The following is a 26,942-nucleotide window of genomic DNA, read 5'->3' on the forward strand; positions in this document are numbered from 1 at the left end:
AATATAAATCAAAATTTATTTACATTAAAAAAGAATATAAATTCAGTATAAATTCTAAATTCAATAATCAATATAAATCAAAATTTATTTACATTAAAAATAATATAAATTCTGAATTCAATAATCAAATAAATCAAAATTTATTTACATTAAAAAAATAATATAAATTCTGAATTCAAGACAAAATAATATAAATCAAAATTTATATAAATTCTAAAGGAGAGAAGACCAACATTACCTAGTAAATTTCTATTTCAAGACAAACAATAGCATTCAAGCAAGATGATAGCATTCGGCTATCACTATTGTTTCTTTGTGCATGTGAAGACTAACAGATTTTCACTCTTCCTCTTCTTCTATTTCTATCACTTTTCACTTGAGGTATGATGCTTAAGTCCCATGGGTTATAGAATTTTCAAGAAAAATGGCAATCAAACTTTATTAGTATTGTGATAAAGATGTTGTACAAATAGGAAAAGCCAACATTTCCCTCGTATTGGGCCAACACCTGCTACCCACCCATACACTGCCTTTTTGGGAAATAAACTATCAATACATTTGCTCCCTTCCCACCCCTTTTCTTGCAGGAGAATCAGCCACACAATTGGCTGATCTTGGTACTCATCTATAGTTAATTCTCAAATCTCTAGTCATAATTTTAATGTTTCTCATTGCATGTCTATACTGCCATGAACCTCCATTATCATTTCCTAATCAACCAACAACTACTTGAGAATAGATGGCGGGTGCTGTTCACGGTCGATCAGTATTCTGAATTTCTGACGTAGTTTCAACGGGAAAACCAAAAAGAAATAAGGGAAAAACAGAATATGCATTTTCTCAATGTTCGTAACTGGTACTAACAGAATATATTATCTCCAACAGTTATAATACATAAATCTCCAACAGTTATAACAGAATATATTATCTCTAACAGATTTTAAACAATACGGTGGTGTTTAAAATCAATATGGTTTTCTGATAAGTGTATGAAGTATGAACAGGTCTAAACATAATATATGGTACTAAGTCCCAAGTGTTTCCTGAATGAAGATTTTCAGTTATTCTACAACACCACTAATGGTGATCCCCAACTGATGATGTACTCCGATTCCGATGATACACCAATTTTTAACATATCTCTGCATGGGCAAGTGGCGACCACCATGTGGGCGGCTTCCGAATGTTATGTGGGTGAGGGCAATGACCTGGTAGTGATACTAGTGAATAGCCCTAACTGGGAACTTCTAGAAGCGGACACCAGAAACAGATTCATTACTGTCAGTTGCGACACCTCTGGAACTTTGTATGACTATAATGGCGAGGCATTCTACATGGGTTGCAGATCAGGTTGCCTGAATGATACGAAAGTGACGGGGTTATCATGCGACGATGGCCTTGGATGCTACCAGACCACCATACCCAAGGGCATCACTGATTTTCATATATACACAGGAAGCGTTTACAACTTCTCCTACACATGGAATATCTGCAGATGTGGGTATGCCTTTCTGTGTGACAAGGATTTGATGGCCTCACAAGTTTCACGCCTTTGGAGCATGAGAAGCGAAATGAAATATCTCGAAAATGTTGGCATCCAAACTCCAATAATACCGGATTGGGCAATTCAAAACAAGACTTGCGAGGACGCAAGAGGAATGGAAGATAATATTGTCTGTGGTACTACAAACAGAATTTGCAGAATATATGGTACTAATAAAATGGTAAAGAGGACTCATCGCCGCCGGTGATTGTATTCGCCGGAGAGTTCACGGTGAGTCGGTGACTGTGGTCTGTGAGCTGCGAGCCTGACCTGCGATTTTGACAATGTTCACTTGATCAGTTTGTGTCTGAGAAAGAAAGAGAGAGAGAGAGAGAGCTCACTACCGCCACCGGAGTTGTTGCGCCGGTGAACGTTCGCCGCCTCGCCGGTTGTGGCTGCCTAAGAGTGTGAGGATGAAGGGTTCGGCTGTGTTGGATGTGGAGATTGGAGATGAAGGGCTCGGTTGGAAAAAAGAATGGGAGGAGGCAAAGACCAAAGAGGTCTCGAATAGGGTTTTTACATAGTTTTAAGTTTTAACTATGGGTCGGGCCGGGCCGAACTCGGGCCGGGCTATTTTGGCAAATCCCGAGGTTAAGCTCGAATTTATTGCGGGCCAGGCTATTTGGCCCGAGGTTAAGCCCGCGGGCCCATATACTTGTTCAAGCCCGTCCGGGGGCCGGGCCGGCCCGTCGGGCCGCCCGACCCATGAACAGGTCTAGGGAGGACGTATGGTTGATGGACTTTACATGCTGGAGAATAAGTATGGTTTTCATGTTACAGAGTCTATGAGTCAGTCCTGTAAGAGTCAAGTTTATTTATGGCATTGTCGCCTTGGTCATTTGTCTTTTGAGTCTAAAAGTTGTGTTTCCAAAACTATTTAAGTCAGTGTCCGTTTCTGATTTCTCTTGTCAAACGTGTCTATTGAGTAAACATTGTAGAACTCATTTTCTTCAAAAAATAGTAAATCTAAATTTCCATTTCACATTGTTCATTCTGATGTGTGGGGCCCTGTTACTTTACCATCTGAGAGTGGTTACAAGTATTTTATTACCCTCATTGATGATTATTCTAGATATACTTGGGTATATCCCATGCGAACCTAGGTCCACTCATCTTGAAGCAGCAGAAAGAATCCTCCGATATCTTAAAAGGTTTCCTGGTGCTGGCTTGTTATTTCAAAGACACGGGCATTTGAAAGTTGAAGTGTATACTAATGTAGATTGGGCTAGATCTCAAAATGACAAAAAGTCTAATAGTGGCTACTGCACCTTTATAGGAGGAAACCTTGTTACTTGGAGAAGTAAAAAGCAAAGTGTGGTGGCTAGATCCAGTGCTGAAGCTAAATATCGTGCAATGGCTCACAGAGTGGCTGAAAGTATGTGGATAAAGAATTTGTTGGGTGAGTTGGGTTTCCCAGTGGACAAGCCTATGACCCTATTCTGTGATAACAAAGCAGCCATAAACATTACTGCTAATCTACATGATAGAACAAAACACATCGAAGTCGACAAGCATTTTATTAGAGAGAAAGTCATCATAGGCGAAGTGTGTACTCCCTATGTCAGCTCTGAGAACCAACTTGCAGACATCTTTACAGAAGGACTACACCACTCAAGACATCATGATCTTTGTGACAAGTTGGGCATGATTGATATCTATGCTCCAACTTGAGGGGGAGTGTTAACAGATATTATTTTATATATGTATGGTACCGCAGGGGTACTTTTATAATTTCTTTCTTATTTTAAGTTGTACGGTTGCCCTAGTATAAATAATAACATACTGCAAGCCTGTAGTATTCTTTTGGGCTCTCAGTCCTCTCGTCTCTCCTCTTCTCTCTCCTTTTCTCTTGTACAACAAAAACATTTGATTGATTTTGGAGGGCCACAATCATGAAAATTTGGGTCAATGAAAGCATCTAAAATGGAATATTTGTTCGGTGATATGGCAAATGGGTGAATTTTAGGTTGAAAATTTATGGGTAAATGTTTTTGGTGTGTCTAGGGTTCAATTGTATGGTCTAATTAATTCAAAGATGTTAGGATCATGGAGATTTGGGTTGTGGGTGCTTTAGGATAACGAAAAGGTTCGAAAGGGAATCTTGGTTTGATTAAAGAATAAATGGAGGGGATTTTTAGGAGGTCAAAAGTCTGATGATGGTGTTTGGGGATTTTTAGGTACTATGGAAGGATCGAAACAGTCTAATCAGGTGTTCGAGGTAAATTGGAGTTTCAACAGCAAATTGAGTAAAAACTAGGTGCTGACAATGAGGTTTCTAGAGGTATTGTTTTCTTGGATCATTTGGTGGGGTTTGATTGGTCCATAAATGGTATGGTCAAGGGCATTTAAGAAATGAATATCTTGGTTAATGAGATAGCCCAAATTAAAATCGTAGTGTGATGAAGGGTTAAATGGGGATGTTTGTGATGAAGTTTTGTGGTAAGGTGTTTATAAGTATCTAGGGCTCTTTAAAATCCCATTACTTCTAATTTGCAATTCGATTAAAAAAAAAAACTCATACATCACACGAGTTTTGATTAATATATATAATAAAGTAGAATGATGCCACGACATTGCATGAGCTTTCTCCATTACCCCAACAGAGAACTCTTAACCCCTCTCATTTTAGCCTTTCTTGCTCCCTCATGAAACCATCTCATCACTCCCTTCTCCCTCTTTCATAATAACACATCATGCCTATCTCACCCCTCTTTCCTAAAACTATTCCTAAAATCTCTCTCTACCAAAATCTAATCTAATCTAGCCAAGTGGCACCACTATCCCCCACTTTCTCCTAAATTATCTATAATTCTTATTTATCCTCTCCCCCACTTTTCATCTATATCAATCAAAATAAAGTTTGAATTAAAAATTTAAGAATTATTTAAATTTTATAATAAATTTATGTAATAACTTTAAAATATTTATCAAATACACAAAAATATCATGATTTAATAATATTTATATTATTAATAATTTTATACTTTTATGAAATTCATAACGAAATTTTATACTATATAAATTATAATTTTATGATTTATTCAATTTAAATATTATTCAAATAATAAAAAATATTATTTAAAATTTTCAATAACTAAATATTATAAATAAAAAAATATTATTCAAATAAGAAACCCCGGTGAGGGTTTTTTTCCCTCTTTCTTCCATTCAAACACAAGAGACGCAGGGGCAGCACACGAAACACCTTGGTGACCAGCAACGACCGACGGTGCAAAGAAAACGATTGGCGATTAGGTCATTTTGCTATTGTCCATCGTTTTATGCATTTCTTTTATTTGAAATAGTTTTCTAGAATTTTTTTTAATGCTTGAAACTCCTCTTTTTGTGTTCTCAGATATGTTTTGGGCGAGTTTAACGATGATGACCCATCGTACAGACACCAACGAACAAAGTTAATTTGCCCAAACAAACCCCCTCCATGTTTGATGTTGTTTGTTATGAATATTGGTTGAATCGATTTTATCAAATTTTCATAGATGAGAAATCCCAAATATTTATGTTGGGTTTTTTGTGCATTGTTCGTGTGATGATTCCTATGGATAAGTAGGATTTTTTGGGCATTTTTTGTTAAAGATCATGCAAAAAATTAATACGTTGAAATGTGGTTACTAAATTTTTTCTTGAATTTTTGCATGAATAATTAGTTAAATGTTTGCATTTTTTTGATTTGTGATTGCATTTTATCTTGGTTTTTATATGAATATCTGTGATGTTTTTTTTATATTTTGTTGTGATTAATAATTAGTTAAATTTTTGCATTTTCTTGATTTGTGATTGCATTTTTATTTTTATATGAATATTTGTGATGTTTTTTATATTTTGTTGTGATTAATAATTAATTAAATATTTACATGTTTTCTTGATTTGTGATTACATTTTTTCATGAATTTTTATATGAATATTTGTTAAATTCTCATTGTATTTTTATTTGTTAAATTTAATGGTGATGCTTTTTTAACTTTTTTGAATAACCCGAATTTTCATTTATTGATTTATTATTAATATCTATAATAAATTTTATCGTATTTTATTTTTCAACTCATCATTGCATATTGGGGATTTTTTTTTGTATTTTCTTTTGAATAATCAAAATTTTCATTTATTGTTTTATTATTAATATGTATAATAAATTTTGTCCTATTTTATTATTTAAGTTCTCATTGCATATTGGTGATGTTAAATTCTCCTTAAAAGTACTTTTTGGAAGTATTTTGTGAAAGTTGCTCATTGAAAGTACTTTTTGGAAGTATTTTGTGAAAAATGCTCATTGAAAGTACTTTCTAGAAGTATTTTGTGAAAATTGCTCCTTGATAGTACTTCTTGGAAGTATTTTATGAAAACAACTCCTTAAAAGTACTTTCTGGAAGCATTTTATGTAAACTACTCCTTGAAAATACTTTTTGGAAGTACTATTCAGTATTTGTTGTTTTTTATTATTACTATTATTATTGTTATTTATTATTATTATATTTTTGTTATTATTATTTATCAATATTATTTATTATTTCTTATTATTATTATTATTATTATTATTATTATTATTATTATTATTATTGTTGTTGTTGTTGTTGTTGTTGTTGTTGTTGTCTATGCTCATTTTGATAAGGGGAGATCCCGAGGCCTTTGAGAGAAAGAGCCAAAAGGTATTTGACTCTTATTTGGAACGGGGATCTTCAATTTGATATTGGTTATCAGGAGGGCGTTGCTGGGGGTTTGCAACATGTCATACAAGACCTTTCTAGGACGAAGTTTACTTTCGTCCAAGGATTCTCTTAGTGCACGTGTGCTAGTTCCTTTTGCGGGTCTCCTCTGTTAATATGGCGTGGGTGATGTCAGAGCTAATCTAACGTGTTGGCCTACTTGTTCTATCATCAGCTAGTTGTTTCATCACGAATAGTTTTGGCTTGTTGTAGACACACAACAATTCTTAAGTGTATCATAGGTATGGGTGGTTTTGAGCCGAGCCGAGCCGAATACTTGGCTATTCGAGCTAGGATCGCTGAAATAGTCTTAGGCTCGAGCTCGAGCTCAACTCAGTTCAAAGCCCACAAGTTCGAGCTCGGCTCGGCTTGAGCTTGACTATAAGCCAAGTTTTTTCTAAAAAATAAAAATTATACATATAATTTTTTTTACATACAAGAAAATAAGAATTATAAAAATTTCTTATTATTATACGTATAAAAAATAAAAAATATACATATAAAAAGTTTTTATTTTACATACAAAAAATAAGAATTATAAAAATATTTATTATTATACATAAAATGGAAAATTCTCAATAGGTACCCTATACTTTAGGCCGAGTGCCAATTTAGTACCCGAACTTTAAAACGTGACAATCTAGTATCTGAACTTTCATTTTGTGGCAATCTAGTACCTACCCTTAATGGACCGTTAGTTATGTATATCACGTACAATTTAAGACTTTTGAAAATGCCAAAATTACCCTTAAAACTTCTTTCTCAAGAAAATAAAACAATACTCTATGTATTGAACAGGGCTGTGATGCATCTCTTCTTTTGGATGACAATTCCACTACCGGCTTCCAAGGGGAGAAGACCGCTGTTCCCAACAATAACTCCATGAGAGGATTTGAAGTGATCGACGCCATTAAAATTAAACTGGAAACTACTGAGTGCCGCGGAGATGTTTCTTGTGCAGACATTCTAGCAGTAGCTGCTCCCGACGCCGTCATTACTGTAAGCAAAAGCTGCAATTAAAGTTTCATTTCACCATGGAAATTATTCGAATATCTTTTAATTTATAGCAATGTTTGGCGGTTTTCTTTAGTATAGATTTTGACACTGTTTTCTTTGCAATATAATTATCCCAGTTGGGTGGCACTTCATGGACAATGCAGTTAGGGAGAAGAGATTCAACAACTGCAAATTTTGCTCTGGCTGACATTGGTGGCCTCCCGTTTTTTTGACTCGGATCTCAGTACCCTCATAAAAAACTTTACAGACAAGGGGTTTACTGAAACTGAGTTCGTTGCTCTATCAGGTAGCTAGAGCTCCAGAACCAGAATTAATGGCGCTGTTTCTAACTACATGTTTATTGATCTGCTTAACTTTTGTCTTCTTTTTGTTTTTGAAGGAGCTCATTCAGTTGGTCTAGCCAAGTGCTCCACCTTAAGAAGTCGTATCGACAACGACGCCATTATAGACTCCACATTTCATGGATTCCTAAAATCCACCTGTAATAAGGAAGGTGCTGACTTCTTCCACAATCTTGACAACACAACTGATAGAACGTTCGATAATGCTTATTTCACCAACTTGTTGAACAACAAGGGTCTGCTGCACTCAGACCAAGAGCTCTTCAGTGGTGGCTCCACTGACGCTTAAGTTAGAGCTTACAACACCAACTCTGCAGCTTTCTTTTCCGATTTTGGGAACGCCATGATCAAGATGGGGAGCCTTGACGTATTGACTGGAACTGTTCACCATCTCCTCATCGTCTTCAGGAAGACCCCCAGCGTAGAATTTGCCACCGAGTTCCGGAACAAGTACGTGCCTGTCAATCTCCACCTCTGTTCTTCTCCAGTGCTCCCTCCCCTGGTTGTCCCTCACCAACAAACTGCAAAATCTTGGGTCTTGTATCATGATGGAGCTCTTGACTTGTTCTTTCAAGTAGTTAACATCGATGGGGTTCTTTAAAACCAGTGCGCAGTTGATCACCTGATCCATTTCTGGCCGCAGGAAAAACCACCAAGCTTTGCATACAGTGAAAGGCAGTCTTATAGCCGTCCGTCGATTTTGATATCGTTGCGTACGTTGATTGCTCATTTTGAAAGCACAAAGTTTTGGGATTCATTTGATAAAGAAAATTAGATGAAATTTAAGGGGCATTTATGTCTTTTCCCATGACACTTAACGGTGAATTAACGCTGGGTATTAGATTGTCGCAAAATGAAAGTTTGGGTACTAGATTGTCGCATTTTAAAGTTCAGGTACTAAATTGGCACTCGACATAAAGTACAGGGTGGAATTTTCCCTACATAAAATAAAAACATTATATAAAAAATATTATTATGTATATAATAAAAATGATTTATTATATATATATTTATTTATATATTTATATGTTTATGTATGCATGCATGCATATAATAAAAAATTATTTATTTATTATATTAGGCTTGTAAGCCTCACAAATCGAGTTTCACTGGGCTCGAGCTTGGCTCGATTAGCAAATGAGCCTATGTATCAAACTTGAGCTTGACTCAAAGCTCGGTTTAAACCAAGCCAAGCCGAGCTCGAATAGCTTGTGAGAAACTTGGCTCGTGGCCACCCCTAATCACAAGTCCGTAATGTTCTTGAGCTCATCGCGGGTCCATGACGAGTTATGGGATCATCGCAGATCCGCGTTTGCCTACGTGTCGCCATGGGTGTTTATGTGATTCCAATTTGGTACCTTCATTGTAATCACAGTCATAGTGAATATGTATTAAAATTATTATTATTATTATTTGGGTCCACGTGGCACTCAATGTGTGGGTCCATGTAGGTTCCTATTGAGACACATGGTGGTGAAGTGATTTTTCATTGAAATGTATAGTATAATATGTGAAAATCATTGTTTATATCTATGAGTGAAATGAGAACTAAAATTGTCATTTATGTTAATATGAACACTTAATAGAGATAGTAGCTCACCAAACATCCCACTCCAATAAGTGCTTAAAAAACACAATAAGTAATTTGGCAACTGAGTCAGCAAGCAGTCTTAAATGGTTATTGTGAACTTCCATTCCATTATGGGTACTTTTGAATTAATATTTTGAGGGGGTAAAATATGCCGTTTGCACCATTTATTAAAAACGGGAATGATCAATCACTACTTGAAGAATAGGGGTAGAGAAATCCAAAAACGTAAGAAGTGTAATTTACGCAGCTATAAGAAACAACAAATGCAGAAAACAAATTTTATAGCATATATCTGCCTGTATAGTGTATGCCAAGAAGGCTTTATAGGAAAAAGAAACAAAAGAGGGAAACAAGGAATAAGATGAGGATGTGTGAAGAAAAAAAAAAAAAACTAAGTGTCCCTTTTAAGCTGAGGAAGGTGAAAGGGGGAGTTAAGTAAATGTGCCGGTGGGACAGCAGCCTGGAGAGCCTATTTCCCAAGCAAACGACGCCCACGTTGATTTGCACCTCTGACCCGGGAATTTAGTTCGTCGACATCATCATGAACATAGTCTAAAGCTTTACTTTGCCTGTAAAGATGAACATGTAAAACAAATGAGACAAGATGATTATAGAAAAAAACCCTATGAAAACTCAAATTGACATATTATAATTATAAAACTCTTCATTGACCCAAAAGTGCAGCTAAGCCACTCTATAATTAGGAAGAAAAGAGTTTACAAGATCTGTACTAAAAATGGTTCTTCTGAATGAACCAAGATAGTCAGAACAAGTTGCTAGCAAACTAAAATTTGTATCTGATTTTGTTGGAGATTTATGCTACTCTTATTTATCAATGGCTTTGGCTTATCTGGTTCTCGCATATTGCTAGCACCATGATACAGCACAACAATACCCCTGTTTTGACAAAGCCCATAATGGATATCATAATAAAAGCAACAAAATTTACCTTTCGATCTCAGACCCCATGTCAACAGCCATTTCCTTCAGCTCACCCAAAATGTTACTTAAATCTGAAAGTGCATCATCTTGCTTTTCCTTCTCAACCTGTTCCCAGAAAAACCCAAACAGACAAGTAAATAATTCTGCAAATCTTTTTTTTTTTCATTCAAATAATCACATCACAACACAGACCTCAACTTTCTGTAATGCAGTTGTGGGTTCAGGAGGAGGTGATCGAGAGTTTGGCTTCCCCCTGGATGGAGGTGTCAAACCCAACTTTCCCAATTGCTCCAAGTGGCTGCCCCTCTTCTTTGATGGATCATCTGCAAAACAACCCAACAAATAAACCAATAGGAACACGAATGACTAATATGGACCAACAGTCAAGAGCCTGTATGATAAAAAAAAGCAGCCCAGTTCACAACGCTCCTGCCAATGCAGAGTATGATAAAAAAGAGCAGACCAACTTACTCCTGCTGGTCACCTAAGTTGCAATGGAACAACCCAACTGTTGAGCCAAGGCCAACCCTCAATCAAGAGTCTGTATGATATTTACCTTTTATTACTACTGGCCCTGCAATTTCACGAGTCTTTTTTGGCTTCCAAGTTTTAGAGAAGATGCCTCCAAGACTTCCGAGAAGTTTCTCACCCTGAAATCAAGAAGAAAACCTATTCATCATTATAACTGAAAGCACAAGTCAGCAATGCCTAAGATTTCCCTCTATACGTGTGCTAAAATATTAATATAATGCGCAAGTCAGTGATGCCAAAGCATCAAAAGTGCAAGGCCTTGTTCACAAGGCCAAAGTTTGAGTTCACTATTGGTTGTATTTCACATCAATGCCAAGTAAAATTATTGATGGAAAAGGCAAGATTTCGAATCAGATTTTTTTTCATAGATTAGCATATTCTCAATTCTCTCTCTCTCTCTCTCTCATTTGGACAAATGTTACCCCCGTCCCACCTAAAAGAAAGGTAATTATACTCTTACTCTGCATGGAGTCCATTCTCGTATAATGAAAAGAAAAAGGGAGCAGGGGAAAAAAGGATAATGAGCTAATGGTACAGGTAAAATATAAAACCAAATTGCTCCATGTATTTTGTTTTCTGATTGAGATTGAAAGTGGCCTTGGGCCTGATCTCACATGCTATGCATTTTGGATGATCATTATGAAGGAAAATACCAAATTCTTCCAAAAATTAAATAAATGTATGTTTAACAATTGATATGGCATTAAACAAAACGGAATGGTGATACAGGGTTCACGTAGCCGACCCCATATAGTTGGGATAAGGCTTGGGTGATGATGATGATGTCCAATCTTATTAAAGTAAAAACTTCTTGCATTAGGAATCCTAAATATGAGGGTCAAAAAGCATTTAATATAGGAAAATAAAAGCTTTTAGTATAACCACAATAGAGTATATTGGTTCGGAGAATTGCTTCTATACAGATAAGGTTTTACTTGTTTTTCCATAAGTTCATCCTTCTTATTTATTCCATTTTCTGTCCTACAAAAGATAAAGAAGACTTGAATAAGTTGCATACCCGGCTGAGATCCTGATCAATATCTACAGCAAGCATGTGGGTCCTTGTGATTTGCTCACCCTGCTGATGCAAGGTAACCAGAGTTTTTGTAGCATCATCTCTAATATCTTCGGCAATTTTGAGGCAATTGCTGACTGTCTTAGTAGTCTCCTCAGCCTTGTAAGCAGCATAATGCTCTAGTTCTTGCACACTCTGGTTCTCTAATCCTCCTGAGTCACGGAAATCATTCTTGTATTTGTTTCTTGCTGCTGAAGTGGCAGAATACGAAGATGAGGAGGCACCTCTTCCATCATCATCATCATCATCAAAAGGGTTGGAATTGAAATTTGGAGTCACGAGAGAAGGTTCAGAAGAGATTCTTCTTGAAGGTTTAAGGGTATGCTTGGCGTCAGTCTCAGAGTCTGAATCGAAAGGATTGGAACTATGCTTAGCAACCTTATTCGCGGATGGGGGTGTTTTCCTAAATCCAAACATTTTCCAAGCTAGGAAGGACTACAAAGCACAGCCGGGGACTTGATGAAAGATGGAATTCGTCTAGAAATTCAACAATAGTACCTGGAAACAAAATCAAGATGAACGCATGATATGATTGATGCTATAAGTGACTCAATAGCACAAACTTAGTTGCATGATTGAACAATACATCTAGGTGGATACTGGATACGATGCACAAAACAAGAACAACAAGATGATCTAAGTAGTTAAAAAATCGAATTATGTAGAAAATGAAGGGAAAATAAATAAATAAGATAACTATAAATGGATCAAGTACAAGGATAAGATGCGGAATCTGTTTGACAAACATAAAAGAATTAACAAGAATCAAGGCCAGAACTAACAATAGGCGGAATTAAGAGAAATTTCCTTTCTATTTTGGTTTAAGCTTTGAAGCACCTGAAATTTCCAAAACGAGGGAGTTCAAAACTGAAACCAGTGGCAGAGGAAATCAAAATACAAAATCAAAGAATAAAGCTTTTCTCTGGCAAGAAAAACCCTGAAAAGGGTAGAAAGGTACTATACATGAAAAGCACAAGAAATTAACATATACTCAATCTAAAAAGAAGAATATAAGCATAAAAATCGAAACCCTCAAACAGGAAAAGAAATCAAGAAGCGTAGGGAGACTACTATCAAATCAACTAAAAAAATTACCTGAATATGAACAAAGGGGAGTCTTGGATGAATCAAGGAGGAACAACAGCTTAGCTTATCAAACAGAGAGCTTTGAAATGGAAATCGAAGAGGGAAGACACGCAAACTCGTCAAGAAAAGTCGTGGTTGGAAACTGGTAGGAAAGACCGAGAGAGGGAGAAGAAACTCTCTCCCTCTTCGAACAAAATCAAATAGATGGTGAGACTAAAGAGAGCCGAAGGCGCTGAGCCGCTGAGAAAAGAAATATAGAACTGATTCAACTGAACCCACGTTTGACAAAAGAAATTAGACCGTTTGCCTCCAGTTGTCCTTTTCTTTTCTCTTTTTTTTTTTTTTTGCACTTTTTTCTTTTCTTATTTATTTTTTTATTATTTTATGGGAATTGGGAAATGCTTAAGTTGCTTAACGCCTTAACCTTCGCTTAATGGGTAAACGGGTGGTAGTTTATCCAAGCAAATTGAATCGGGAATCGTTCCGAGTCAACCCATCAGGTGGCCATGGCTAACCGTATGAATCATTCAATCAAAGTACTGACCCGCCGCGTCAATGGCAGCAACTCGCCCAAATTAAAGACTGCTTAACGAGTCTGTCGGTCATTCATTGTCATTCAATAGTTTTTCCTGGCATGCTCACGAGTCACGACAGGACAGTGAACCCGTACGAGATGCCCTAAATCCGGCCCGGTTAGTCCTTGGGTTAATGTGGACCCGGACCGAGAAGTCCTGCTGACCTGGTCAGGCTGGCAAGTCAGGTCAATTATTGCCGTCCACTTTCCGGCCGCTGGAACGTGATAGGCGCCTTGATGTTCCTCTTTAACCCTGTTGATTTTGTCTAAACACGTGCTATCTCATTAAAAAACTAACCGAAAGATGCCGATGCGATGCCCTTTTAAAATTATGTAAATCGGGTACGGAAATTGGATATTTGGATCCTTATTCCGCTCAAGTTTGTGAGCAAATGCGATTCTTTATTGAATAGGTCGTGACTTGTGACCAGACCAAGTCATCAAGTCCTCAGACACCTGTGAATTAAGATAAGAGTATGGCGTCGTCCCAACGGGGCAACGGGGACGGGGTGAGTCATGCACCGAGTGGCGATTACCGAGTGGTCACCATCTCAACGCCTGTCAACTTATCCCAACCATTTCTCCATGGCTACCCAAATCCTGTTATTCCGCGTGGAATGCTCTTAATAAATATTGCTGAAATTCTACCAACAACCAACCTTGTGTTTCATTTCAGACGCGTCGACCAAGCCAAATTTGAAAAATAGTTGGGTGCAGTTTTATTTTGAATTTTTCTTGGTAAAGCAATTTTTTGTAGATTTTGGCCAGTTATTTTATTATATTAAATTGATAATATAAATATAAGTATATTATAAGATGTTGGAAAATTTATTATGAAATAAATAGAATTTACTGAATCAATTCGTCCAAAATTGAAGTGAAGGGAACCTGTGTCTAGTGTTTATTATCCCAAGTTGACCCAATCCTCCTCATTGACTTGGACAAGTACACATCGACGTGATCATTGAATATTGACAATTACACCAAGGGAAAGAAAGATTTAAAGTTTTAGACTTTTTAAGCAACACTTAATAATTAATAAGCCCTTGATAATTGATAAGATTGCTTTTGGTTTATGGATGGTATAGCTATGGAGTTCAAACATTCCTCGTTTCCTCGTACCGACCTCATAGTATATCCTATCTCACAAGGAGAACATCTTTCGTATTGGGTAAATTTTTTAAACTATTCTTATAGTTTAGTGATGAAGGGTGATTTGACCCAAGGGGATATGTGGACGCGACCTGACTAAGAGATGATAGCTCAGCCTGATATGCCTATTTCGCAATAGTTGAGTTCGGACACTCAACCACCTCGGCACAAGGTTACTTTGGGACAAGGTCATCTCGGAACAAGGTCACCTTGGGGGCAAAACCACCTTAGCTCCAAGGCACTTCGACATTCAGTCCAGTTTGGAACTAAAAAGTATCAATTCGGGGATACCGACCAAGACCATTACGTGACGATCCCGAAAATCTCTCTAACAGACCTCAAACCTCACGGGATCACACCGCATAACGGCAAGCCTTATCTCCTCCCCGCCCGGTTTGGGAGGAATTGATAGCATTATCTCCCAATTAAAGCGGAAACAGATCCCATCTTGACGGAGATTACGAAATCAATCCACAAGACCCGCGAGAACTTAACTATATAAAGGCTCCAACCCCGTTGGCACAAGGTACGCGTGATTTCTCTGCTCTCTATCTCTCTACATTCTCAAAGCTATTCAACTCGCAACAACTTACTAACTTAAGCATCAGAGCGACCTCGCCGGGCTAGCCACCTCGGGTTCTCTGATCTTGTTCTGCATATTTACTTAGCTCGCCGTCCGACTGGAAGCCAGATCACCCTCCAACAGGGAGCAGTCAGATCGCGCAATATCAATTGGCATCGTCTATGGGAAGACGATCAAAAAGCCTTCTTCACAATTAACAGCTTTCATTTGAAATCAATGGCCTCTTCCAGTCATGCCGGACAAAGCAGTGAAATGAACGTCTCTGGGGGGCAACCTCAGTTTCCATCAGTGTGCATTGGTCAGTTCACCATACCGCTTACTGCGGTTGGGGTCCCAACACTGACCGCGCCACAAAACGCTACACACCCCGCTCCCTCCAATGGTGGGTGTAACCTTTGTTGAACCATCTGTGGTTCCCCCAGAGTCGAGCAATCCCAATTTGACAACTTGGTACACTGCGTGCGGGCCATTCAGGTCCAAATGCAACAGGTCCAACAATTCCAGGAATACCAGCAGCATGTGTTTTACTAGTACTACCAGCAGTAGTTCCCTCCACTACTGCAAAGCCAACAACCGGTTCCACCTCGGCACCCAGCAACTCAGCAAAACTGACCTCGGGTGCAGAACATCACTCGATCTCACCACCGAGGTGAGGAGACTTCCCAAGTCTCACTTCCAGAACTGGTGCACCAAGATGGGGATTCAAGAAAATTTCACTTTGGTAGCACACCTTCAAGCAAATGGACAGACCAAAGTGACGAACAGGGCTATCCTTTGCGGACTGAAAGCTCGCCTTGTGCGAGCTAAAGGGTTGTGTGGACGAGCTGCCCAGCATCCTTTGGGCCTATTAGACTACCATCAAGACCGCGACCGACAAAACACCCTTTAACCTCACGTATGGGATGAAAGTCGTGATTCCGACGGAGATGGAAGTACTGACGTTGCGGCTAGAAGCATACGACGAAGAGGCGAACAACAACGAGCTCTGAACTAACTTGGACCTTGTCGAGGAGGTACACGATCTGACCCACATTCGAACTATGGCTTACCAGCAGTGAGTAGCTCGGTATTATAACGCCTGGGTCAGGAAGCGACTATTCCGAGTTGGCGACCTAGTCCTTTGTAAGGTAATGGTACCTGAGCTCGGTGTGGGTAAACTCGGTCCGAACTAGGAAGGTCCATATCGGATGGGACGAGTGTTTGGAGGAGGAACCTATGAGCTCGAGACCATGAAAGGAAAACAGGTACCTCGAGCTTGGAACGTTGACAACCTAAGGAGATACTATTTGTGAAACCCCAATGCAATTGAAAAAATGACTAAGTCACAGGATCACCGAGCTGATCCTAAGGACGACGAACTGGAGAGAGGACCTTAAGTCACTCCCAGAAGTCTAAGGGCTATGGTGTCGAGCTGAAAAGAGAGGTTAGCACGATATAATACCCAATCGCCTCTTCGGCATGGGTAGAGAAATCCTATTCGCCTCTTTGGCATGGGCTCACTAAGACCTAGTCGCCTCTTCGGCATGGGCTCATTAAGACCTAGTCGCTTCAGCATGGGCAACTGAAAAACCTAGTCGCTTCGGCATGGGCAACTAAAAAACCTAGTCGTTTTGGCATGGGCAAGGCAAAGATGCCCGGGCACAAACAGGTCGGGCACGTACCCTATAGTGTCTGTTCACCCCGGCATACAATGACACTGAATTATCCCTATTCGAGTCTAGCTCACCAGCTCGGGAGTAATCTATACTTAGAATTTTTTTGCACACAAGAAATTTTACAAATGTTGTATTCCATTAATGAAGCATTTCGGGTACATAGCAAAAAAAAAACAACAACAAAAAGAACAGAAAGATTACAACTATATAACCGATCTTGGAGGCTCGGGACATTGAGTATTTACAAGGGGTCCAAGAAAAGAGGCATTAATCAACTCGGGGATCCTCATCCCCAACAAAGGCATCGACAGGCAGATCGGTCTCCATATGGTCCTTCGCGGCACCACCTCCCTCTCCCTCTTCTATTGTCTCATCACCGAGGAGGTCATCGTCGTTCTCCTCCTCAGAGTCCGAGTCCTTAGCAGTTTCGATGGCCATTTCCTTGGTGATCTTTGATGTTGTGATGACACTGAGGTCGAGATGGGGGAATTCATGCTGGGTCAACCATCTACTAAATTTAAAACCCTTGCGGTAGACCATTGTCCTGGCCTTGACTAGCAGCTCGCGATCTTCCGCCGAAGACTTGTACTCCTCGACGGCCTTGACCTTGGCCTCTTCCATTGCCTGGAGGATAATATTAGTCCACTCCTTCACCAACACCTCGAGGTTCTCATTCTCTCTCTTAAGAGTCGCCTCGCGCTCCTTTTTCTTCGCCATCAGTAGAGTCAGCAATTCCTTCTTAGCTCGTGCATCATTTTTCAATTGGTTGATTTCGTTGCGAGCTAGGTTCAGTTCGGAGTGGGCACTTTGAGAGGACTCCTCGGCCTTGAAAGCTCATTTCAGGTTCACCTTGGACTGGTAGGCTAAGGCATGGATCAAATAGTTCACCTGCCAAAAGAAGAAACAAAATCTAAGTGTAATATAGCCCAAAGGTTGAGTACTTACCACCATGCAATGTGTAGCCGCTCTGGCCCCGAGCTGAGCGACTGGTAAGTCAGCCCAGTGAGCAACTTCCTCGATGAAGAATGCGTCCTTGCTTTTGAGGAGACTGAACTTTAGAGTCAAAATGCTTCGAGCAAAGGTGTCGCTACTCGATGGAGTAGTCATTTGAGCGTGCTGGGGCTCAGAAGATGTGGTCTCCTCGGGCGGGTAGCTTTGCCTTGGTCCTCCTCGACCAAGTTGATCACTGGTGGCTACTTGGCAACTAGTGGGTGCTTGGGGATGGTGGCGCCAATGTCGGAGGTGGTGGTCTCTACGTGAAGGTGAGCCTTCTTGGAGGTCCTCTTCTTCTTCTTCCCCTTCTACATGCTCCTGAAGAGCTCATTGGCGGGGATGTCAGCCATGAGAGCTGCAAAAGATGATGAAAAGAGTTAGATACAACATCAAAGTAAAACAAGACGAAGAAAACAAGTACAACAGTTGTGATGACGACCTACTAGGAGGACTTAGCCCTACTTGTACGAGCTTCTCCTTGGTTACGAAGTTCTCAAACTTTAGCCCGAGCTTCACCCAAGATCGAACCTCCTCCCATGTCTTTTGGTCCAATCTGACGTCGAGGTCCTGGATGGCAGCCCTTTAGTGAGTCAGGAACGGCCACCCCTCAGTGTTACGGGCTACGGAATAACGCCTCTTCTAGGTTGGGACTTTGTTTGGGAGCTCGTGCGACAACTTGTACCCGGGGAGAGGAGACATATAATAGCTTTGCCTGTGCTCGGGTAGAACACAGGCTGAATTTTTCTTGATAAAAAAGATCGAAGAAAAAGTGTCAAGGTCTAGAGGTCAGTTATAGTCGTGAAAAAGGGAGATGGTACCTACGATGTTGTGGATAGAGTTTGGATGGAGATGGTCTATGGCGATATCAAAAAACTTGATGATCTTAACTATGAAGGGATGGAGTGGGAAGCACAACCCAACTATGAGCAACTCCTCGAAGACCACGATCTCGTCATAATTGTGATCCCAAGGAAAGTTGCCTAAGGGAATGCTGTACACTAAGTTGTTGGGGAGCCTATACCGAGCTACTAAAGACAAAAGCCAATCGACTGTCATTGAAGATGAGCCAAAGCTGTCCAGCAAACGACCCCGATGCGAAGTGGAGGCCAACCTGCTAGAAGCCTCGTGCTCTTGCCGAGGTGAGTCCGCCTCGGACTGGTTGGAGTCCACATCCTACGCTGAAGTGCCCACTCCGGTAGAATGAGACTCCGTGGCCTATGTCGAGGTGTCCACCTCGGCCCCACCCATCTAAAAGACTATCTAAGCTAAGGCTAGACATACTAAAGGAATGGATAACGGAATTGAAAACAAGGAAAGACGAACTCACCAAAGAAAACCGAAGAGAGCAAGATGACCTCGGACACGAGGATAGCTGACACCGAGTTGGAAGACTTGAACGTGATCTCAAAGAGCTCTGACACACAGTTTATGGCGAAGAAAATGGGCCCTTTCGGCCCCTATTTATAGCCATCATACCCAAGGATAAACGATCGAGATCTGCATGATCCAATGGCTCCTAGGAAAACTGGATGCACGCTACCCAAGGTTGAAATTAGTTGAGCGTGCGTTTTGACGTCCATAGAGTTTATAATCGGCATGGCATCCGCACATACCTAATACGCGATCTAGGTCATTTCCTGGTCGAGCCAAATGGTCATATAGGTCCAACCAAAGATTCGCCCTTTGTACCACCTAGACATCGTGCCAAATCCACCTAAGCTCGTCACGGACTCCCCGCGTTGGGTTAGGACCCCTGACACGAGGAGTGGGGGGCAATTGATGAGGGGTGATTTGACCCGACCTTGTAAGTAAGGTCACGTGGACACGACCTGCCAACAAGATGACAACTCGGCGAGGGGAGCCTAGTTAGCAGTTCGGAAGCCCGGGTGTTTGGGCACCTCGGCACCAAAGCCAGTTCGACACCCAAGTACCGAAGTGACACATAATCAACTCTAGAAGCTTCTCAGCGGACTTCAAATCTCCTGGGATCATGCCACGTAACGGCGGGCCTTATCCTCTCCCCGCCCGGATTGGACAGTAACGATAGACTTCATTGACTGGTACATTACTCTCCTTCTAAAGCAGAAACGGATCTCATCTACGCGGGCCGAGGATCCCGGAGTCATTTCGTGAGACCCACAACAGCTCGATTATAATAAGGGCATCAACCCCCCTAGGACCCAGGTACGTGCGATTTAGTGCATTCTAGCTCTCCTTGTTCTCAAATTCTCATCCCACATATACTATTATTGACTTCAGCATCAGAGCGACCTCACCAAGTTGGCCACCCCTGGTTCTCTGATACATCCCTTTCTTTACAGTTTGAGCGACCTACTTGGCGACAGGCATTCAAGCTGCCCTACAGCTAGGAGCATCTAGATTGCACACCATCAGGAATGTATCAGAGAATTGGAATGGGAATTGTAGTTTGAGCGACCCACTACTTGGCGACAGGCATCCAAATTATGGGAATTGGAATGGTCCATTCCCATAATCTGTTTAGTTCAGACAGGAATGGGAATGGGAATTGAAATAAACAGGAATGAGATTTCATTTATAAAGGAGGGGCTGGGAATGACCATTCACTCAAATTGGGGAATGCCATTCCACTAGGAATAGAAATAAGATTTCAATTCCACTCAACCAAACAGTTGGAACCGGAATAGCCGATTCCAATTCTGATTGTAGACCCCTATTTCTGCGAACCAAACGGGCTTTCCTTACCATTTACATTAAAACGAATAGGGACTGAGAAACAACTTTTAACTCAGTCTAGCTTCAAAACACTACAGTGAACAATCAAGGAACCGTCTTCAGCTGCAACAAACGAACCGGTGTTTGATCAGCTATACACCCATTGCTGAAAGTTTGAGAAGGCTATTGTAAGTATGGATTGAGTTAGGCCCAAGTTTGGGTCAGGTTAGCTTGTAGAGCAGTTGTTTTCGTTTCCTATAATTGGATGGGTGTCTCTCTTTATATCATCCAACTCTGGTATACCTACTGAATACCGAATGAACTTGCTGAGCCTGGCCCAATCTTAAATTTTTAAGTTCATTATGGATATGACCAACATCCTGTTTGGGGGCTGAAGTTTTGGTTGAGCTGAGCTTTAATTTGTAGAAGCTATAAAAGCCTTTTTTTGGACCCCATTTGGGAGGGCTTCTGCTTTGATTGAGCTGCATTAACCAAACGGCTTTGGAGAAGTTAGCAAAACCACCAAATAAGCATAGCTTAAGCCCATCTATTGTACAAACTTCTGAGCCAAACTTGAAGATAACACGTGGATTGATAAAACAAAATTCATGTAGCCGACCCCATATAGTGGGATAGCACATGGATGATGGTGATGATTAGTTTTTCAAGCTTTTGAGCCAAATTTGAACCAGAAAATAAAGGTTAAATCAAACTCAAACTCAAACTTGAATATAGGAGTACTTTAGTTGAACCGAGCAAAGACATGCCAAAATTTGGCTCAGCTTAATTTTATTGCACACCTAGTCAAGGATCAGCATTAAATACTTATCCAGTTGCCTTAGGGCTTACACCTTTCTTCCTCTTATTGAACGGCTTATCTAGTTTTCCCCCCTAAACATAATGCAAATTGGATTTCATTTTTTCAATATGAACCATGTAATATTGTGGCTCCTTTTAACATTTTCATTTTTAGTCACAAGAAGACCATCTACAATACTTGTTATAAGAAAAATGATCTAAGGGGTTAGAAGAGCTAGTGACAGATTTGAATGCCCAAAATTTAATGATTCATATGACATTGAACAAAAGGAATGATGATACAGGATTCATGAAGCGAATCCCATATAATTGGGATAAGGAAAAGATTATGATAATTTTCATTTCTAGCCACTAAAAGTGTATGTATTCACCAAGAAAAAACACTAAAAGGGTAGGGATATATGATGGAACAAACGTGTTTCCTATAGTTAGGGTGATGAAAATACTGAAAGTATGAGTTGGGATTTCTTTCTCTTCACCTTGGGCACCAATAGAGTGGAGCAGGGGAAAAGAAGGGAGTTGCATGATTAGTAAGGGCCTGTTTGGTTAGTGGGATAAGGGCTTGGAATTGGAATTGACCATTTTGATTCAAATTGTTTGGTTGGGTGGATTCAGAGTCCTATTTTCATTCCTAGTGGGATGACATCCCCTATTTGAGGGAATGACCATTCCCTCCCCCTCTCTAGGGAATGAAATTATGTTCCAACTTATTCCAATTTTGATTCCTGCTATTCCTGTCTAAATCAAACAAACTATAGGAATAGACCATTTCAATTTCAATTCTAAGAGATTTTGATTTTGATTCCAATCACAAATTAAACAGACCTAATTTCTAACCCTAACTTAATGTGCTTTCCCAACTTGGATGTGTGCATCATGGCTCCTAGTATTGGAATTTGACGATTTAACTTGGGGCTGTCGATGTTAAAGCATGTTATCTATCCTTTACGAGCCAAACCCATATTGTTTTATGAAGGGATTAGAGATTAAGAAGAGGAATAGCTGCAACGTTTTGAGAACTGGGCTGGACGGCCTGGTTGTAAGTTGCTACAAACAAAAATGTCAAGTTGCGAAAATTTGGTTTGAGGGCTAAGCTAATGTTTTAGAAAACGACTTAGAACCGGAATCATTCTGGCCACCAGCTTCTGGGTTGATGGTTTGATTGTCTAGTCTGAACGGATGGCCCGTTATCCGTTCAGACAAAATAAATTAAAAAATAAAAAATGGCCAAAAACCGTTGAACGGGTCAACTAATCGACCACCCGAGTCAACGAGTTGTGGACTGATTCAACGGTTTTTGGCTAGGAACCGAGTTTGGGGTAAAATGGAACCGATTGCCTAGATGGTTCCCGAGCCAAATGGTCTAACCGCCCAGATCAACGGCGGTTCGAAAACCATGGGTTAAATTGTGTTAAGGATGTAATCAAGATATTTCACATGCTTACCCTAAAACCAAATTATGTGATAAATTCCATAGAAGCCCTTGTTTTAATGTCTTATCTTTAGATTCCCCAAGTGCATGGTTCCTCAGCTTTCCCAATTACCTGAACTTTCAAAATGTGCCAATTTAGTACCTGTCGTTAATCAGCCCATTAACTAACCATTAAGTGGCATTTGAAAAGACAAAAAAATGCCCTTCAAATGCCATCTAATTCTCTTTACCAACTATCCAAACGTTGACAAAAAATGAATAGTCCCAAATCCTTTCCTCTTCTATTCAAGAAAGTTAGGGTCACGTCTCAGTGAACACTCTGATGACCCCAACTTTCTTGAATAGAAGAGGCAAAGATTTGGGACTATTCATTTTTTATCAACGTTTGGATGGTTGATAAAAAAAATTAGATGACACTGTAAGGGCATTTGTGTCTTTTCAAATGCCACTTAATAGTTGGTTAACAAACTGATTAACATTAGGTGCTAAGTTGGCACCTTTTGAAAGTTTGGGTATTGTCTCATTTCAAAGTTTAGGGACCAAAGTGGCACTAGGCCCAAAGTATAGGGTACTAATTGGGAAATTTCCCTTTATTGAAGTTAGATATTAGAAATATCTTAATGGATAAAATGCTAACACAATGTGGAAAATAGAATTCAATGAGATAACATGGTCTCATAATGTTGGTTGTTGAGAAATAGTGGGATGAGAAAGGAAAATTTTATTTTCTCATTTTTGGTCACTATGTTTGTTTGTTGAGACCCACTATCCTACAGAATTTGCTTCCAGCGTTTGGTTGATGAGATCTAATTAGATCCAAGAGCATATTTGCAAGAGAAGTTTATGTTGTTAGGACAAATAAATCATGAAAAAATTAAATTCATGTTAGATCTGTAACAAAATACTTTCGATTTAGTAGATCTATACAATGAACAGGGGTTTATAGCAACAAAAAAATAAAAGGGTTTTGGATTTGGCAATCCAATGGCAAAGGGTTAGCAAATGGAAAAGATATGGGAAGAAGATGAGGATGAAAACTAACCTTTGTAGAAGATGAGGATAAGAACTCCAGTCTCCAGAGATGAACTCGTGCTCCTTGTCCACTAAGCACTTGAAACACATGGAAGGAAAAACATTCTTGATAAAAAAATGCAAAAAAAAAAAAGTGAATGATGTGTGAAATGGAATCATGTCTCAGCAGAAAACGAAGACAAGGTTACCTGTGCCAAAGAAGACGAAGACAATATCCTATCTCCTTGTTGTCTAAGATCTGAGATCAAAGTTGATGGAATAAGAGAAGGATATTTTTGGTGGAACAAAACACCAAATAGCGTGAAAGGGGATGTGAGTACTTATAGGAGGCCATAAACCTCTCTGGAGATGAAAGATAAGGTGAGTACTTGGACCGTTGCAGAGGTGGGAGATGAGAACAATCCACCCTCAACAAAATTTTCACACTCGTCGCACAACTTTCATTTCTCACTGGGGTTGCACCTATTTGGTGAGACCTTGTGTCCCTTATTTTGAGAATACTAATCCCATTTCATCACATCATATCTCTTGAAACAAACATGAGAAAATAGGAATGTTCAGCAAATATTCCTATTTTCTCATCCACGTGGCATCATATTATCTTCTTCTTCTTCTTCTTCTTCTTCCATTTTGATAGGTAGAGGGAGTTATGCAATGAGTTGGGATCTGATAGCTTTCAACATTGATCTATAGTGGCCCATCTCAAATGAGCCTGGATCTCCTGCACAATACGACCTGCACATTTTCCTGTACATCCTATCATAATGTGCCAAGTCAGCATTATACATTTGAACTTTTAGATGTGTGAACCAATTAACGGATGTTGGGAAAATTTCTGTTTCCTTTGTTTTTTATTTTTTAAGTATTAAGATAAATTAAAACAAAAACGAGAAAAAAAAAACCCTAAAGGTTTTCAGGAAAAATTATTTCCCTGATCTCTCAAAATAAACTCTATTTCTAATCTACAAGAAAGGGAAAATGATAAGATTTGCAGTTTATTTTCACATTTCCTTTCTTTATTCTATCTACAACTAAGGAAAATCACTCAGATGCCCAGTCACAGTTCCTCTTTCATGATCTGAAACAAATCTCCACATGGGCATGGGTACGTGAACACTTGAAATGCTGAAACTCTTAACTTCACTCCATGTGTTCAATCTCCACGTCTTTGTACAACATCATCGCTGTTCATTACTTCCTTTCAACATCACAACTTGGGAGACGAAGAAAAGCTTGGCCAACGGAGCCTCCTATAATGTGTTTCAACTTTCTGGCTTTTGAGTCTGCTCCGGGCTGTTGCATTTGTCTTAATTTTTCCTCTTTGTAAAAGTCTTCTCATAGCAAATTAAACAGAGAATACAACCTTAACCTATACATAGATTTCCCTTCTTGAAAGGAAATGGAGGAGCTAAAACCTTCATCGAAGAAGAAAGGGTTTTTTATCATTTTTAATTTATTTTAATATTTAAAAATAAGGAAGTAAAAGAAACATAAGTTTTCCCAGCATCCGTTAACTAGTTCGCACATGTAAGAGTTAAACCGTGCAATATTGACGTGGCACATTATGACAGGATGTGCAGGAAAAATGTGCAGGTCAATTGTGCAGGAGATTTGGACTCATCTCAAATATGGTTGTTGTTTTAAAATTAAAAAAAAGTAATGAATCATGTTTGAGATGTGCGTGTGCACTTCATGTTGGAAGCTTTGTGGAATCGACTCTCTCTCCTTTTATAAAAGAGGAAATTGTTCTATTCACTATTGATGTTATAAGTTCATGAGCAGCCCTATTCATATCTCTATTTACATGAGATACACAAACAATATCAAAAAAGAAAAAAAAGGTAGAAGATCTGCGATTCTTTGCTTTATCGGTTTGATAAACCATTCCTCCTCACCATCTATATAGAAGTTCTTTACTAAGCTTTCTGAGTAAAAAAAACAGACCAAAGTCTTGAGATTTAAATAGTGGGCATATTGGAGTCCATGCAGGAGGGCCCACCATGCAGCTTGGAGTGGATTTGTTGCATTAAGTCTTCTACTACCTGAGAACATAGGAGAGCCATTTGCGGTCTGAATTTGGATTCCTGTTCCTGCCATTCCAAATGATGAAATAAAGGATCCATCAATGAACATTTTGTATGCTACAGATGATAATATATGCGAGTGCATGAACACTGAGTGGGAGATATGTGATTCCATTCTTGGTGGAAGATAACTTTGCATCCTCCCTCCAAGAGGTTGTTTGGGTGCATGATATTTTTTGTATGAAGAGTTGCATTTCTCATATCCCAGATCAGTCTAAAGAGTATGAAAAATTTTGCTATGAACAGTTGTTTCTCATCCCTCCTTAGTACGTTTAGCTTTGTTCCAATCCATTCCATGATGAAATAATGAAGCTCTTTTTCCTGTACTTGTTGTGGGTTGATACCCAGAGATGCAGTTAGCCATACTGAATGGGCATATGGGCATTCAAAAAATATGTGTCGCCAAGTGTCCAGTGACATTTGGCATAGAGAGCATTACTTTTCTTCGTCCTTCAGAAAAGGCATTTTTTCACATGAAGATTTGGAATCTCATAGGTATATTGCATTTCCATATGAGATTCCAATTTCGTTGCTGTCCTGACGTGGATGCTTGTATTGATCCGAAAAGCCTATAGCCATTCTTCACATCATACTCCCCTGACTTTGTGTTTTTCCAGATTAGTTTATCAGCTAAGATCTGGTGTGAAATAATGGTTTGATAGATATACTGCAATTCCTCCTCCTTGAAATGGGCTTTAACCTTTTGTTGATCCCAAGTGCCATCATCAAAGATGAATTCTTTGACTGTTAGCCCCATGCATGAAGATTTTAACTCTGGTTTTAGTTCTGGGTTTCCATTCGGTATTGAAGGTACCCAGGGGTCAGAGATGTATGCTACTTCCCCATCTTTTATTTGCCATGTTGTGTTTGGTTTCATTCTTTCCCATAAGGATAATACCTGTTTCCACCATGCCGAGTCTCCTGTTTGGAGAATAATGCCGATTTTACCAAAGTGGTTCTGCCTGCTTTGCTTTCCACAAGCTAAGCCGCGATTTTATTTTCTCCAACAGATCAGCTTGGTCGTTTCTATTTACACCACTTAGGGTAAGTTGGACCCCTAAATACTTCTCCACAGTT

General features: G+C 39.4%; 1 protein-coding gene and 1 long non-coding RNA gene across 3 annotated transcripts; one reads left to right on the forward strand and one right to left on the reverse strand.

Moving 5' to 3' along the window:
- Positions 1 to 6,961: 6,961 nt before the first annotated feature.
- Positions 6,962 to 8,691, forward strand: LOC104598179 (uncharacterized). The gene is made up of 3 exons (XR_016085394.1): positions 6,962 to 7,263; positions 7,398 to 7,567; positions 7,661 to 8,691. It is a non-coding gene; the product is annotated as an uncharacterized LOC104598179 (long non-coding RNA).
- A 786-nt stretch (positions 8,692 to 9,477) lies between these two features.
- On the reverse strand, positions 9,478 to 13,099 carry LOC104597989 (SNAP25 homologous protein SNAP33-like). 2 transcript variants are annotated; one of them, XM_010259823.3, is made up of 6 exons: positions 12,857 to 13,099; positions 11,705 to 12,259; positions 10,712 to 10,805; positions 10,348 to 10,478; positions 10,163 to 10,260; positions 9,478 to 9,782 (listed from the first exon to the last, which is right to left on the reverse strand). In XM_010259823.3, the coding sequence occupies exons 2-6, from the start codon at positions 12,176 to 12,178 to the stop codon at positions 9,683 to 9,685; spliced, it is 897 nt and encodes a 298-aa protein (XP_010258125.1). In that variant the 5' UTR covers positions 12,179 to 12,259; positions 12,857 to 13,099; the 3' UTR covers positions 9,478 to 9,682. The 2 variants fall into 2 exon arrangements, with proteins under 2 accessions (XP_010258125.1, XP_088759034.1); XM_088902908.1 differs by lacking the exon at positions 12,857 to 13,099 and adding an exon at positions 12,599 to 12,806.
- Between the last annotated feature and the right edge of the window lie 13,843 nt (positions 13,100 to 26,942).

Source organism: Nelumbo nucifera, chromosome 4, assembly GCF_055504915.1.
Source record: "Nelumbo nucifera cultivar China Antique chromosome 4, China Antique-T2T, whole genome shotgun sequence".
NCBI lineage: Eukaryota > Viridiplantae > Streptophyta > Magnoliopsida > Proteales > Nelumbonaceae > Nelumbo > Nelumbo nucifera.

Coding starts and splice junctions, on each gene's coding strand:
- LOC104597989 (XM_010259823.3), bottom strand. CDS start 12,178: ATGTTTGGATTTAGGAAAACACCCCCATCCGCGAATAAGGTTGCTAAG. Junction 10,806..11,704: donor TTGATCAGGATCTCAGCCGG/GTATGCAACTTA, acceptor TCTTGATTTCAG/GGTGAGAAACTTCTCGGAAG. Junction 10,261..10,347: donor CTGCATTACAGAAAGTTGAG/GTCTGTGTTGTG, acceptor TTCTGGGAACAG/GTTGAGAAGGAAAAGCAAGA.